At 39.6% G+C, this 15,503-nt stretch overlaps 1 protein-coding gene across 4 annotated transcripts in view; it reads left to right on the top strand.

The window, feature by feature from the left end:
- Nucleotides 1-550: 550 nt before the first annotated feature.
- EIF2B3 (eukaryotic translation initiation factor 2B subunit gamma) overlaps nt 551-15,503 on the top strand; it is a 135,100-nt gene continuing 120,147 nt past the window's right edge. The window contains exons 1-4 of one of the 4 annotated variants that reach the window (XM_032877611.1): nt 572-638; nt 2,464-2,488; nt 3,399-3,559; nt 6,798-6,943. In XM_032877611.1, the coding sequence (XP_032733502.1) occupies nt 3,412-3,559; nt 6,798-6,943 (294 nt within the window). In that variant the 5' untranslated portion in view covers nt 572-638; nt 2,464-2,488; nt 3,399-3,411. Of the gene's footprint in view, nt 639-2,463; nt 2,489-3,398; nt 3,560-6,797; nt 6,944-15,503 lie in introns of all 4 variants that reach the window. The other 3 variants (XM_032877610.1, XM_032877608.1, XM_032877609.1) reach the window with 3 other exon arrangements.

The following is a 15,503-nucleotide window of genomic DNA, read 5'->3' as shown; positions in this document are numbered from 1 at the left end:
AGAGAGAGAGAGAGAGGAGGAAGCAGTCTCCCTGCCAAGCAGAGAGCCCGACTCAGTACTCCATCCCAGGACCCTGAGATCATGAGCCCAAGGCAGAGGCCTAACCCACTGAGCCACCTAGGCGCCCCCCTCCCACAGTTTTGATGGCTAAAGGTGATTGTTTTCAATACCATTAGAGTCTGGTTCACATAGCCGATGTGAGTCTCTGCTTTAGACATCGCAGACCTAGAAAGCCTTGGCAATCCCTGGCCTGCAAGGGCATTTAGACATTTCTCCACTGTCTAGCTGGCTAGCCCAGTAGTAGTAGTCGGGGCCAGGTCGTAGAATGAGAACTTGAAGCAAAAGACCGTGACTTGTTCCAGGATTCCAGGAGCGCAGCATTAGGAAGGACACTCAATGGGCGTTGATGACTTGTGAATGAACGAAAGGGTACAGACCACTGTGCCTCCTCTCCTCCTCGAGGAATGCAAGCTATCGGTACGTAATCTATTGCTCGGCTCTCCTCTCTGCTCTGCGGGCCTGCCGTCCCATCGATATGCTCGGCCATCGCGCGCCTGCGCCTTTGGGCTGTCAGTCGCAGGCGGCGTGGGGAGCGTGGGGAGCGCTGGGAGCTGTTGTGGCGCGCCGGGAGTTGAGAGGTAAAGCTGCGGCTTTTGCGCTGTCAGGCCCCTTACGAGCTGGCTGTTGGGAATGAACACGGCGGTGAGGGCCACGGGGTCCCGCTTCATGTGGGGGAAGCAGGCTCCTTGATCCCGGCCGAGGAAGGCCTGATGGGGCGGGCGAGGGTGCAGAGCCCCAGGGTCTCCAGCTCGAGTCCTTGCCAGCACCGGGCAGGCAGCTAAGTGGCCGAACTAGAAGGGAGCCAACCACTTTGTGCAACAGATGGAGAGTAGTTTCAGGAGGGGAGCATCTGCTTGAAGTCACAACGAGAACCAGATCGGGGACCAGATACTCCGCAGAGTACCTGAACTCTTTCCACTTCAGCCCTTCATTTATTTATTCTGCCTGTTTTTCGTTGTTTGGGGCAAGGCAATCAAATAGGAATACAGCAAACTCCAGATGAAAGACCAATTATGGTAGTGTTTTATCTCACCAGTTTACAAAGAGAGAGGCAATAACTGCAATGATGGAAGCATGTCTGAGATGCCCTGAACACCCCCCCCCCTCCAAAGCTTGGGAACCTAACTAATGAGACTCGCTGCGGTGACTCCCATTACCCAGAGTTGCGGCACTGAGGCGTTTGACAGTCAGGGTTTGTGAACTTAAGTACCAGGTTCCCTTCTAGGAACTGAGGACGCTTAGAGTTTTAAATGTCAGGCTTTGCCTGTAAGTGGTAGAACCAGAACTCAAACTCAGGTCTTTTGGCTGTGAAAGCGCCAATGTTCTTTTCATAATAACATCAGATGTGATACGAATTATATAGTGCCAGCCAAACTGAATTTAAATTCTAATCTGAGGCAATGCTTGCTGGAATCGAAATTATGGTACCTTTTTTTTTTTTTTTAAAGATTTTATTTATTTATTTGAGAGAGAGAGCTGCAGAAGGAGAGGGAAAAACAGGCTCCCGGCTGAGCAGGGAGCCCGCAGAGGGGCTCAATCCTGGGACCCTGGGATCATGACCTGAGCTAAAGGCAGACGCTTAATGGACTGAGCCACCCAGGTGCCCCAAAATTACTGTATCTTTAAGTTGTAGATGTTGTGCAGGAGCCTTCACTTTGTGCCTCGGGTGTACTGGGTTTAAGTGCTGCAGTTTAAATATTAATGAGGGGCCTAGAGATGATCATAATTTTGGATAAAGGTACAACATTATTTGCCAATTTACTGTCAAATAATTTTTTTCTGAACATTGCATTTCACACTTGTATTTAAAAAGTTATATCGGGGCGCCTGGGTGGCTCAGTGGGTTAAAGCCTCTACCGTCTCCTCAGGTCATGATCCCAGAGCCCCACATGGCATCGGGCTCTCTGCTCAGCAGGGAGCCTGCTTCCCCTCTCTCTCTGCCTGCCTCTCTGCCTACTTGTGATCTCTGTCAAATAAATAAATAAAATCTTCTTTAAAAATTTATATCATTTGTTGTAAATCAAGAAGTACTTTTATTTTAAATCAGTAAAGTTTATGACCTTTTACTATGCATCTTTTCTGTGGTAGCGCCTGTAAAGAGATTATTTTGAAGGTCAAACAGGTTTGTTTATTACCTTGAGTTTAGAAAAAGGAATTAATCTGATTTGTTTCTGCCACTGGGCTCTGCAAATCTAGGTTCAGATGCAAGCCTGCATTTGTGTTTATAGCAATATCTTTCATCATTGGGGATAATGAAAAGATGGGAGCAGATGGCTGAGTTATTGGAGACATTTTAAGTCATTTTATACTTTTCAGAGACCTAATATGCTTGTATTTATTTTTTATTTATATATTATATTTATTTATATATTTTGTATTTATTGCTGTTAATTCTTTTTTCAAGAAATAACTCATCAGAAGCCCACTTGTAAATTCCTTTCTAAAATTTTTTTTAAATTTAAATTCAGTTTAGGTAACATATACTGTATTATTAGTTTCAGGGGTAGAATTTAGTGGTTTACTATGCTCATAACTTTAAGTGCCCTCCTTAATGCCCATCACCCAGTTACCCCATTCCCCCACGTACCTCCACTCCAGCAATGCTCAGTTTGTTTCCTAGAGTTGAGTGTCTTTTGTGGTTTGCCTTCTTCTCTGTTTTCATCTTAATTTATTTTTCCTTCCATTCCCCTATGTTCATGTTTTGTTTTTCAAATTCCATGTATGCATGAAATCATATGGTATTTGTATTTCTCTGACTGACTTATTTTGCTTTGAATAAATCCCTCCAGTTCTATACATGTAATTGTAAATGGCAAGATTTCATTCTTTTTGATGGCTGAGTTTTATTCCATTACACACACACACACACACACACACACACCACTTGGTAAACTCTTAATCCTTGAAGAGTTAGCTCAGATCTTACCTTCACTATAAAACTTTTCTGGACTTTTCTAGGAAGACTGAGACTATATGCCTATTGTATTTTGGATATATCTCTGCTGTGACATTAACCATAGTATATTGTAATTTACTGAATTTGTCTTCTCCACTTAATTGTGAGCACCTCAAGGGAAAGGGCCAAGTTTCTTTAATTCACATGCCTCCTTCAGCCCATCTCCCTTGGCTGGAGCTGAGAGTATGTATTGGTGAGTCAAAAAATATAATAAAGGTGATGCTTATACTATAGCTACGGAAAATTTCTTACTGTGGTTTTTGGAGTTGGAAGTGTCACATTTGACATGAGTATCAATAACCTAAGTAGAAGTAGGGTTAGTACTGTGTGTGCTTTGAATTTTATAATTTTTTTTCCTGTTAATTATTTTTTTTCTGTGACAGCAGTTTGTGAAAATGGAATTTCAAGCAGTAGTGATGGCAGTTGGAGGGGGATCTCGGATGACAGACCTGACTTCCAGCATTCCCAAACCTCTGCTTCCAGTTGGGAACAAACCTTTAATTTGGTACCCATTGAACCTGCTTGAGCGTGTTGGATTTGAAGGTGAGCTATGACAATTAAATATACTCATAAAACTTGAGGGATGTTTGATCCCAGTAATTTTTCAGCTTTATGAGGGTGAGAGAGGATGAATGAGATTGACTCAACATTGACTGTTGGCCTCTGTAAATTAAGAACATAGCAGTACTCTATTGCTATGTAAAAAGGTTCTTGAGAAGACAGCACTATTACTGTGTTAGAGCTGCTCCCCACAATGATTCAAGATGAACCGTGTAAAGATATCAGAAAGAGTGCAATGGGAATCCAAGTTAGTACCTCATAGTCAATACTTAACTGTGAATCTATATGTACATGGTAATGTATTAATATATTAAGGGGTACAGTATTGAAAAGATAACTCAGGCCCTGATTTCTAGGACCTTGTAGTATAAATACATATATAAATAGAGGGGACATCACTACAGATCCTACAGACATTAAAAAGATAGTAAGTAAATATTTTGAACAACTTTGTGGTACCAGATTTGACAACTTAGATGCACATTTTTAGAAATATTGCTTTGGAAATTATATGACGAATGGATTTGAGGGAGTCAGGACTACATGCAGGGAGATGAACTGGGAAATTGATACAGAAGTCCACAGCAACACTGAACTAAAGAAATAGGACCTGAACTAAAGAAGTAGCACTAAGGATGGAGAAAAGAGAACATTTGAGAAAGTTGATGATTAATGGGGAGGGAGAGTAGAAAAAGAGAGAGGAGTTCCCTCTACTTTTTGCTTGGGTGACTAGGTGACTAGGTGGTGATATGGATAACCGGGAAAGGCATTATGAATCAAGGAACAAATTTGAATGAATATAATGAATTCAGCTTTGGCTGCAATGAGTTTGAGGTGTCTTGTAGTTAGATATAGCAAATCTGAGTACTAGATGGAAGTGGTGTCTGGTCCTGGGGCACAGTTTTGTGTTCCAGTATTCATTGTGCTATGAGAATTGCCTTCCTTCATATTCATGCCTTCATATTCATGAAAGAGACCCATGAATATTTCTGTGCAGTGGTCTGCATGACATTGTTAAGAGATGTTTAAGAAAAGATTTTCTATTTTCTTTTTTTTTTTCAAGATTTTATTTTTAAGTAATCTATACCCAGGGTAGAGGTTAAACTCACAACTCTGAGATCAAGAGTCCCATGCTCTACCAACTGAGCCAGCCAGGTGCCCCAAAAGATTTTCTTTTTAATACACTTTAAAATATCATACTATCCTTTAATAACTCCTTGTGGATTTGTCATTAGTAACTTTTTTTCCTTTTTACTCTTGCTATATCTTCAGTTGTGGTTGGGGGTTTCTTTTATGGTGTATTTAACACCCATTACATAGGAAATTTTATCTCACTAAGGCTCACTCAGAAATTGATGAATGCCTCCTACATACAGGCTTCCGGAATTTAATAGCAAAGTCTGTGTTCACTTTCTTCATTGTTCATGAGTTTAGAGAAGTTAATGTAGTCCTGCTTAGCTTACTTCTTTCTATCCACACATAAGAGTCTTAGTCCAGTTATTAGACTGTCCCATATTTCCAATTACCTCCTTGACTATGCACTCTCCCTAAAATGTTCTTTCCAAAAAAAAAAAAAAAAAAAAAAAAAGAAAGTAAAATAAAATGTCCTCTCCAAAATGTTATCTTCTCTTTGAAGTTCCAAACAGCATCAATCACTCTGTCCTCTATGGTTCCATCACACTTTGTTTTTCTATCTCAGTACCCACCAAGGCCTGTTTTATGCTGTAATTAGTGGCATGGAAGACTGATCTGAGAGCAGCTACTATATCTCATTCATCTTTGTAACATCAGTATTTACAGAGTGTGTACTAAAGAAGTTTTCAGTGGTCTTGAATTTATCTTGACCTATCTCAAAGGCTATCACTTCCACTTTCTTAGTCATTTCTCCAAAATTTCTCCATGTTAAGTTTCTTAAGAATAGGAACCATGTTGAATTCATCTCTGACTTCTCAGTGCCTATTTTTTCTTTACATATTAAGTGTATTTGTATTTATTGGTTGAATGAGTTGGTACTAAAAGCAAAGCAGGGAATGGAAAAAAGGTGAGAGAAGGAAGGAAAGAAAATTAAATGATTTGGAAAAGAAAGAGGGAGGAAGAAAGAGAAGGAAAGAAAATAGAAAAGTATGATTATGATGAAAGGGAGAGAATTGTTACCTGGAACACTATCATGGAACAAGTGGAACTTGAGATGCTAAAATCTGATCTTCAGGGGCGCCTGGGTGGCTCAGTGGGTTAAAGCCTCTGCCTTCGGCTCAGGTCACTATCCCAGGGTCCTGGGATCGAGTCCCGCATCGGGCTCTCTGCTCAGCAGGGAGCCTACTTCCCTCCCTCTCTCTGCCTGCCTCTCTGCCTACTTGTGATCTGTCTCTCTGTCAAATAAATAAACAAGATCTTTAAAAAATAAATAAATAAAATCTGATCTTCAGACATCAGCAACACAAATTATGTTGCAGTGAATTACATTACCCTACCAAAGATCCATAACAAAGATTTCCAGTTTTCTGTCATTGGTTACCAGCTATGTGGATAAAATGAAGACATCTGTTAAGTGGGGATTGTCTCTTGGTAGCGTTCATTGTGGTCCTCAGTGAAGTACTCATGGCTACCTGGTGGGAAGTGGTGATAGCTCTTCCTTTGTAGTGAATGAAGATTTAAAATGTGATCCCATTTGTATCTGCTTTGATGAATGTTCTTCAGAGCTCTTTACATCAAGTAATGATATATAATTTTTTTAAAGATTTTATTTATTTATTTGACAGAGATTACAAGTAGGCAGAGAGGCAGGCAGAGAGAGAGAGAGAGGGAAGCAGGCTCCCTGCTGAGCAGAGAGCCCGATGTGGGGTTCCATCCCAGGACCCTGAGATCATGACCTGAACCGAAGGCAGAGGCTTTAACCCACTGAGCCACCCAGGCACTCCATATGTAATATATTAAAGTGTGGGCTCTAATCATCAGACGAATTTTATCTTGAGTCCATTGCTTACTAGTTGTGTAACCCTGAACAAAGTGACTTAATATCTTTTAGTCCAAGTTTTCTCATTTGTAAAATGAGATTGTTGTAAGAATTGAGAGAATGCCTGTAAATACATTGAAAAGGTTCAGTAATATTAACTGTTATTATTAAATCTAGACACAGACCAAATTTAATTGAAATGGTGAAACCACTGTCTAAATGAATGTGTTTTTGTGTTTTTCCTTCTTTTTCCCTTTTGTGCTGTAGAAGTCATCATCATTACAACCAGGGATGTCCAAAAGGCTCTATCTGCAGAATTCAAGATGAAAATGAAGCTAGATATTGTGTGTATTCCTGATGAAGCTGACAGGGGGACTGCAGATTCTCTGCGCCAAATATACCCAAAACTTAAGGTGAGAAACTATTTCTTGATTTGTATTATTTATTGAAGATAAATGTCACCTTATGTTTTCCTACAACAGTTTATAATGCTTTTTCAAAAATGTATTCTAGCATCACATATTTTGTTGCCCATGTATTCTTCAACCACTTTTTATTTTATTTTTTTATGTTTATGTATTTATTTAAGTCATTTTTATACCTAACATGGGGCTCAAATTCATGACCCCAAGATCAAAAGTCACATACTCCTCTGACTGAGCCAGCCAGGTGCCCCTATTTTGATTATTAATGAAGATTTAGACATTTAGTTCTTATAGTCACTGATTTCCAGTATTTTTGAGTAATTGTACATCTTTATAAAAAAGATTTGCTTTTTTTTTTAAGATTTTATTTTTTATTTGACAGAGAGAGACACAGTGACAGAGGGAACACAAGCCGAGGGAGTGGGAGAGGGAGAAGCAGGCTTCCTGTGATGGTGAGGCTCAATCCCAGGACCCTGGGATCATGACCTGAGCTGAACACAGACACTTAATGACTGAGCCACCCAGAGGCCCCAAGATAGGCTTTTTTAAAAAAAGATTTTTTATATCATTTGAGAGAGAAATCATGAGTGAGAGCACAAGCAGGGAGGGGAGTCAGAGGGAGAGGGAAAAGCAGAGTCCCCACTGAGCAGGGAACCTGACACAGGGCTCGATCCTAGGCCCCTGGGATCATGACCTGAGCTGAAGGCAAATGCTTAACTGACTGAACCACTCAATCGTCCCAAAAAAGATAAATTCCAAATGTGCTTTTAAAGATTCCATTTAGGGTACCTGGGTGGCTCAGTGGGTTAAGCTGCTGCCTTCGGCTCAGGTCATGATCCCAGGGTCCTGGGATCGAGCCCCACATTGGGCTCCCTGCTCAGCAGGGAGCCTGCTTCCTTCCTCTCTCTCTGCCTGCCTCTCTGCCTACTTGTGATCACTCTGTCAAATAAATAAATAAAATCTTAAAAATAAATAAATAAATAAATAAATAAATAAATAAATAAATAAAAGATTCCATTTAGGGACGCCTGGGTGGCTCAGTTGGTTGGGTGGCTGCCTTCGGCTCAGGTCATGATCCCAGCATCCTGGGATCAAGTCCCACATCAGGCTCCTTGCTCAGCAGGGAGCCTGCTTCTCCCTCTGCCTTTGCCTGCCACTCTGTCTGCCTGTGCTCATTCTCTCTGACAAATAAATAAATAAAATCTCTTAAAATAAAAAAGATTCCATTTAAATGAAGTTCATGAACAAGCAAAATTTATTCATTTCTCTATTTATTAATTTTTAGAGAGAATGCGTGTGTGTGGAGGGGTGCAGGGGGTGGGAGTGGGGGGAGGACAGAGGAGAAAGAGAGAGAATCCCAGGCAGGCTCCATGCTCAGTGTGCAGCGTGACTCAGGCCTCAGTCCCACAACCCAGAGATAATGACCTGAGCCAAAAGCAAGAACTGGATGCTCAACTGACTGAGCCACCCGGGTGCCCCCATGAATAAGCAAAACTTAATCTATAGTGATAAAAATCAGAGCCGAGTTCAGTCTGCAGATGACAGATTGTCCAGAAAGAAGTACAAAGGAATTTTGAAAAATTCCTGACTCTCATCCTTACAATATAACATTTGACCTTTTGATCTACTTTGATTAGATACTAACAAGGGCATATGAATATGAGGGCACAGTCTACCTACTGGCCTGTGGCCTATGAACTGAGAGCTATCCACTGTATACTGTTTTTAAATTGATGTCCTCTGGAGAAAGTTCAATCTGTATGATAATGTTGCCATCTTGTTTGAATTGAGGAGCAGACTCTCCTGGTATTTCTGGTGACTGTAAACAGATGTATTAATATAGTCAACCTGCCTATGCACTAAAGAACAAAAAAATTAATGCAGAAATGTATATGGCCGGGGTACCTGGGTGGCTCAGAGGGTTAAGCCTTTGCCTTCAGCTCAGGTCATGGTCTCAGGGTCCTGGGGTCAGGGCTCTCTTTTTAGCAGGGAGCCTGCTTCCCTCTCTCTCTGCCTGCTTGTGATCTGTCTATCAAATAAATAAAATCTTAAAAAAAAAAAAAATGTATATGGTCTTTCTTTCCCTCCTACCATTATAGGGGAATAATTTGCACACAGTAAAATACGAAGATATTAAGTATACAGTTCAGTGAGTTTTGACAGATAAATACACCCTGAACACCACTACCCAAATGAAGAACATTTTCTTTTTTTTTTTCTTTAAGTTTTTATTTATTTATTTGACAGAGATCACAAGTAGGCAGAGAGGCAGGCAGAGAAAGAGGGGAAGGGAGGAAGCAGGCTTCCCGCTGAGCAGAGAGCCCGATGCAGGGCTCGATTCCAGGACCCTGGGATCATGACCTGAGCCGAAGGCAGAGGCTTAACCCACTGAGCCACCCAGGCGCCCCTGAAGAACATTTTCATATGAACAATTTCATAAGAACAATTCATATGTTAACTTTGCTTGTTCATGAACTAGATATAAATGGAATCATACCATTTTATTCTAGTTTCTTTGGTTCAATGTAATATTTTTCAGACTCATATTATTGCAGATATAACTAGTTTTTTTTTTTATTCCATTGAATAAATATACCACTATTTACTCATTTCCCTGTTGGGTCATTTGGGTTGTTTCTGATTTTGAGATATCATGAATAAAGCTGTTACGAACATTGTTCTGCAAATCTTTTTGTGAAAATATTCTAGTTTGTAGGGTTTACTGTATTAGAAACTGCCATATAGGTTTCCAAGTGGTTATACCATTTTATACTTCCATCAACAATGTGTAAGGGTTACATTTGCTTCACATCTTCATCCACACTTGGTCTTGTCAATTGTACTTCTACATTTTAACTATTCTAGTGGATATAAATGTAGTAGTATCTTGTGGTTTTAATTTGCATTTCTCTGATAACAGTGATGCTAACCACCTGTCCATGTGGTTATTGGCCATTTGTTTATATTTATGGAGTGTTTGAAGCATTTGCCTATTTTTAAATTGAGTTGTTTACCTTTTTATTATTGATTATAGAAATTCCGTATGTATTCTAGGTGCAAGCCTTTTGTCAGATGTGTTGTGACTATCTTCCACCAGTCTATGGCTTGCCTTTTTACTTTCTTAATGGTGTCTTTTCATGACCAAAAGTTTTTGATGTTGATGAAATTCAGATTATTGCTTTTTTTTTCTTTGTGGTTAATATACTTTTTGTGTCCTCTCTAAGAAATCTTTGCCTATCCCAAGCTTGTGAAGTTATTCCTTTTTTTCTTTTTTAAGATTTATTTATTTGAGGGGTGCTTGGGTGGCTCAGTCGTTAAGTGTCTGCCTTCGGCTTAGGTCATGATTCCAGAGTCCTGGGATCGAGGCCCGCCTTGGGTTCCTTGCTTGGCAGGAAACCTGCTTCTCCCTCTCCGACTCCCCCTGCTTGTGTTCCCTCCCTCACCGTGTCTCTCTCTGTCAAATAAATAAATAAAAACCTTACAAAAAAGAGATTTATTTATTTGAGAGAGAAAAAGGGAGCACATGAGTGGGGGAAGGGTCAGAGAGAGAGGGAGAGAATCCCAAACAGGCTTCCCACTGAGTGTGGAGCCCCACATGGAACTCAGTCTCATGCCCCTGAGATCATGACCTGAGCCAAAACCAGAGCTGAACACTTAATCAACTGAGCCATCCAGGTGCCCCAGTAAAGATACTCTTTAATGTTTACCCCATCTTGATTTAATTTTGTATGCAGTGTGAGGTGGGGATAAAATTTACTCTTTTTCTATATGGATATTTATTCCAGCACCATTTTTTTTTTAAGATTTTATTTACTTACTTGACAGAGATCACAAGTAGGCAGAGAGGCAAGCAGAGAGAGGAAGGGAAGCAGGCTCCCTGCTGAGCAGAGAGCTCCATGTGGGGCTCTATCCCAGGACCCTGGGATCATGACCTGAGCCGAAGGCAGAGGCTTTAACCCAGGCGCCCCTCCAGCACAATTTGTTAGAAAGACTTTACTTTCCCCATTGAATTGGACTGGTGCCTTCATTGAAAATCAACTGACTGTATATGTGTGGTCTTTCGGTTTTCTCTATTTTGTTTCATTGGTCTATTTGTCTGTCTTCAAAGCACATTGAATAATGTCTTGATTATTTTAGCTTTGTAGTAGGAATTGAACTGGACCTATAGATTAGTTAACTAATTAGTTAATAATAACTAATTAGTTATAATTAGTTAATATTGATTCTTCCAGTCTTGAACATCTATTTATTTAGGTTTCTTTTAATTTCTCTCATAGTGTTTTATAGTTTTCAATGTAGAAGTTTTGAACATCTCTTGGTAAATTATTCCTAGGTAGATGTTTTTAATAATGTTGTAGCTGGTGCTTTTTACTCTATTTTTCAATTGTTTGTTGCTTGTGTATAGACATAAAATTGCTTTTTGAAGATTGGCCTTGTCAAATTGTAGATTCCTTTTTAATCTTTATGCTTTTTTTTTTTTTTTTTTTTTTTTTTAAATTTTGCCCTGGCTAGGACTGCCAGTGCAATGTATTATAGGCATTTCCGTTCACTTTTGGCCTTTTTGTTTTCCTGTACTTCCATCCAAGTAGGTTTTGGTGTTTCTGACTAGAGAGGAGATTTCCAATACCATAATGTTGCGTATTTTACTTTCTGGACTGCAGCTGCTTATTTCCTTAGGGAAGATACCGGGAATTTCACTAAGAAAATGAAATGATAGTTCTGGTCTTTCGTAGGAACAGATACCAGGTTTACTAAGAAGCTTAGGGTGCTTGGTGGACTTCCCAGGGGCTGTTTTAGCTACAGTCTGATCATTTCGGATGGAGGTATAATCTCTTTGCTCCCTAGTTTCTAACTCCTAGAAATGTTACTTTTACTTGAACCTGGAACTGGTGGTTCTAGAAGTCTCATGTGAGGCTTATGTAACAATTAGGGGCCTGAGAAGTAGTAGTAACAACTATAAATAGGCATTTGAAGCAAGTAAAGTAACTGCCAGTAGGATACTGTACTTCCAAGTTCCTGCTGCTTATGGTTTTAACCATTGAATCCTTATTTTAGAACCTAAAGGTAAGAGTCCTCATTAAGTCATTCTGCACAGTCTTGTTTCTTTTCCTCCTTTACATCCCACTTTGTTTTTACATAATTTACATCACAGCACCTTTTACATCTAATCCCGCCTCTGTGCCTTTTCTTGAGCTGACACTTGGGCTAGCAGGTCTCTGCTATCTTTGCTGTCTCTGCTTGATTCCTCCTCCACCAATGGCTCCTGATACCTGGCTTCACGTCAACTTGCATTCCAGCCTGGAGCAGAGGCAGCTAAGCTAACCTGTGGAGGAACTTAGCAAACTCCTAAATAGCCGAAGTTCGAGCTAAGCCAAAATTCAGAACCATCTGGTTGGGATCAACACACTTGTAGGAAAGGTAATGGAAATACACGTAAACAGTTGAGGAAAGTGAAACAGCCTGAGAAGGGCAGTTTGTTGGTGTTTGCTAAGAGATGTCATGTACCTCTCTGAAGTAGAAAGTTGTAGCCCCAGGCTGTGCCATGGTTTAAAAGCAGTGCCCCTTTGAGCCGATGTATTTCTCTTACCTTGTTCCCACAAAGCAGCTTCCTAAACATTTGGTGACTATTTTGGTCTGTTTTTAAGAAAGATTTTAGGTAAGATTATTGCCTTGGAGATTTGGGGGTTTATGAGCTTTTGATTCTTTTATCTTTACCCACTTCCTTCGGGTTGAGTTCCCCAAATATTACTGTGAGGTTATCCCATGTGGCTTCTGCTTTTCTAGAGAAAGACCACAACAGTATATTATTAGCTTTATTTGGCTTTTTTGTTTAAAATATATTTCACCATTTTAGTTTATAACGTTTCTCATTTACATTGCATTTGCTAAATATATCGCAGTTCTCTTTATATGTGGAAACTTCCATCATGTGTGCTTATAGGATATTGAAGCTGGACATTATACTTGCTGCGTGTTTTTTCAACTGACATACATATTTCATTTGGTTTCATTCTTCTGGCACTGTTTTCTACTTCATTTTACCTTATCTCATGCCACAATTTTTGCTGACTTACTGGCTTCTCACTTTTTATTTCAGCTGCCTACCCTCTTTCCCTGACTTTTCAAGAGAGGTTACTGGCTCATTCATTCTCCCACGCCCTGGGTGAGTGAGCTCCATTCTTATAACTAGTCTTGATAACATGGAAGTTCTTAGATTTTCAGTCTTCTCCACAATAGTGTTTCATATTTGTTGATGAATGATTCATTCTTATCTATGTCCAAATTCATTCATTTATCAAATATGTATTGAGGCTATAATAATGATTATAATTGCTTAATTTATTAAATAACCAATTATGGACCATAGTTTTGTTTTTTTTTTTTAACTTTTTATCAGGGAAAACTTCAAACATGTATAAAAATGGAACATTGCTTGAGTATCTGTCACCCAACTTTAGTAGTTATCAACCCAGATAATCTTTTTTTAATTTTTAAATTTTTTTATAAGCATATAATGTATTATGAGCCCCGGGGTGCAGGTCTGTGAATCGCCAGGTTTACACTCTTCACAGCACTCATCATAGCACATACCCTCCCCAATGTCCATAACCCCACCACCCTCTCCCTCCCCTCCTCCCCCCAACAGTCCTCAGTTTGTTTTGTGAGATTAAGAGTCTCTTATGGTTTGTCTTCTCCCGATCCCGTCTTGTTTCATTTATTCGTTTCCTACCCCCAAACCCCCAACGTTGCATCTCCACTTCCATCATATCAGGGAGATCATATGATAGTTGTCTTTTTCTGATTGACTTATTTTGCTAAGCATGATACCCTCTAGTTCCATCCACGTCATTGCAAATCAACCCAGATAATCTTATTTCATCTATATCCCCACCCATCTTGCTCCCTCTCATGTTCTTTTGAAATAAATCTCAGAAATCATATTATTTCATCTGTAAGTATATATTACTAAGATAAGAGCTCTTTAAAAAATAAAAATAAAACTGTAATACCATTAAACACCTAAAAAAATTAATAATTCTTTATTATCAAATATCCAATCAGTGTATAAGTTTCCAGTTGCCTCATAAATATAATTTTTAAGTGTTTTAGTGTGTTTATTTAAATCAGAAGGCAAATGAAGACTATACTTTACAATTGGTTGAAATGTCTCTTTTAATATATAGATTTTCCCTCTGTCTCTTCTTTTTCTTATAATTTATTTGTTGGAGAAATTGGGCCATTCATTTTCTCATACATTTTCCCTCCCAGTCTGCATTTTGTTGATTGCAACCCTGTGGTGTTGTCTAATAAGTATCCCTCTCTTTATATTGGTATTGATAGTTGGACCTAGAAGCTCCATTAAATTCAGGTTTTGGATTTAGGGACAAAACTTTCATAGGTGATGGTGCGTTCTTCTATCTGGAGGCACGTAAATTTTTGGTTGTCTCTCTTTTTGTGATGTAGTAGCTGTAAGTGAATCACTGCCACAAGACTGGTCCTTTTCTCTCTAGTCTTTGGTTATCTGAAGCTTACTTCTAATAGAGTCTTTAAAAAGTCTTCATGATATCGATGCTGGGCAGATTAGCTGCAGCCTTCATATTTGAAAGACAATTTATATGGATATAAAATCCTTGACTCACATTTTTTCCTTGAATATCTTAAATTCCCTCATTGATTCTGTTGTAAAGTGTTGCTCTCCAAACAGTGAAAATCTTTCTTTCCCTTCTGAGTGAGTTGGTCTTATTTCTGGATTCCCAAAGGATTTTTTTAATTGTTTATTTAAAGATTTTTTTTTTAAGATATTATTTATTTATTTGACAGACAGAGATCACTAGTAGGCAGAGACACAGGCAGAGAGAGAGGGGAAAGCAGGCTCCCTGCTGAGCAGAGAGCCCGATGTGGGGTTCGATCCCAGGACCCTGGAACCATGACCTGAGCCAAAAGGCTTTAACCCACTGAGCCGCCCAGGCACCCCTAAAGATTTTATTTTTAAGTAATCTCTACACCCAATTTGGGGCTCAAACCCACAACCCCAAGATCAAGAGTTGTGTGCTCCACTGACTGAGCCAGCCAGGTGCCCCTATTTTATTTTTTTAATTTTTATTTTTTTAAAGATCGATTTATTTATTTTAGAGGGAGAGAGAACACAAGTGAGAGGTGCGGAGGGAGAGGGAGAGAGAATCTCAAGCAGACTCCATGCTAAGCATGGAGCCTGAGGTAGGGCTCGATCCCATGACCCCAAAATCACCACCTGAGCTGAGACCAAGAGTCAGATGCTTAACTGAGTGCGCCACCCAGATGCCCCCCCCCAGTTTAATTTTTTTTAAGTTCTATGTACAACATAAGGCTTGAATGCATGACCCCAGGATCAAGAGTCACATGCTGTACCAGCTGAGCCAGCTAGACACCCCAAGTTTTTATTTTTCTTTAAACTTTTCTGGTTTTACCATGTAATATATCCTATTGATCTGAATCACGTTTTCTAGATATGTAGTGTGTCCTTTTCATGCGAAGTGTTGGTCTTTTTTATTGTTTCAGATAAGTCTTC

This window comes from Lontra canadensis, unplaced genomic scaffold (genome assembly GCF_010015895.1).
Source record: "Lontra canadensis isolate GAN:19392208 unplaced genomic scaffold, GSC_riverotter_1.0 scaffold60, whole genome shotgun sequence".
Classification (NCBI taxonomy): domain Eukaryota; kingdom Metazoa; phylum Chordata; class Mammalia; order Carnivora; family Mustelidae; genus Lontra; species Lontra canadensis.
Note: the sequence above shows the minus strand (reverse complement) of the source record. Positions and strands in the feature narration are given on the sequence as shown.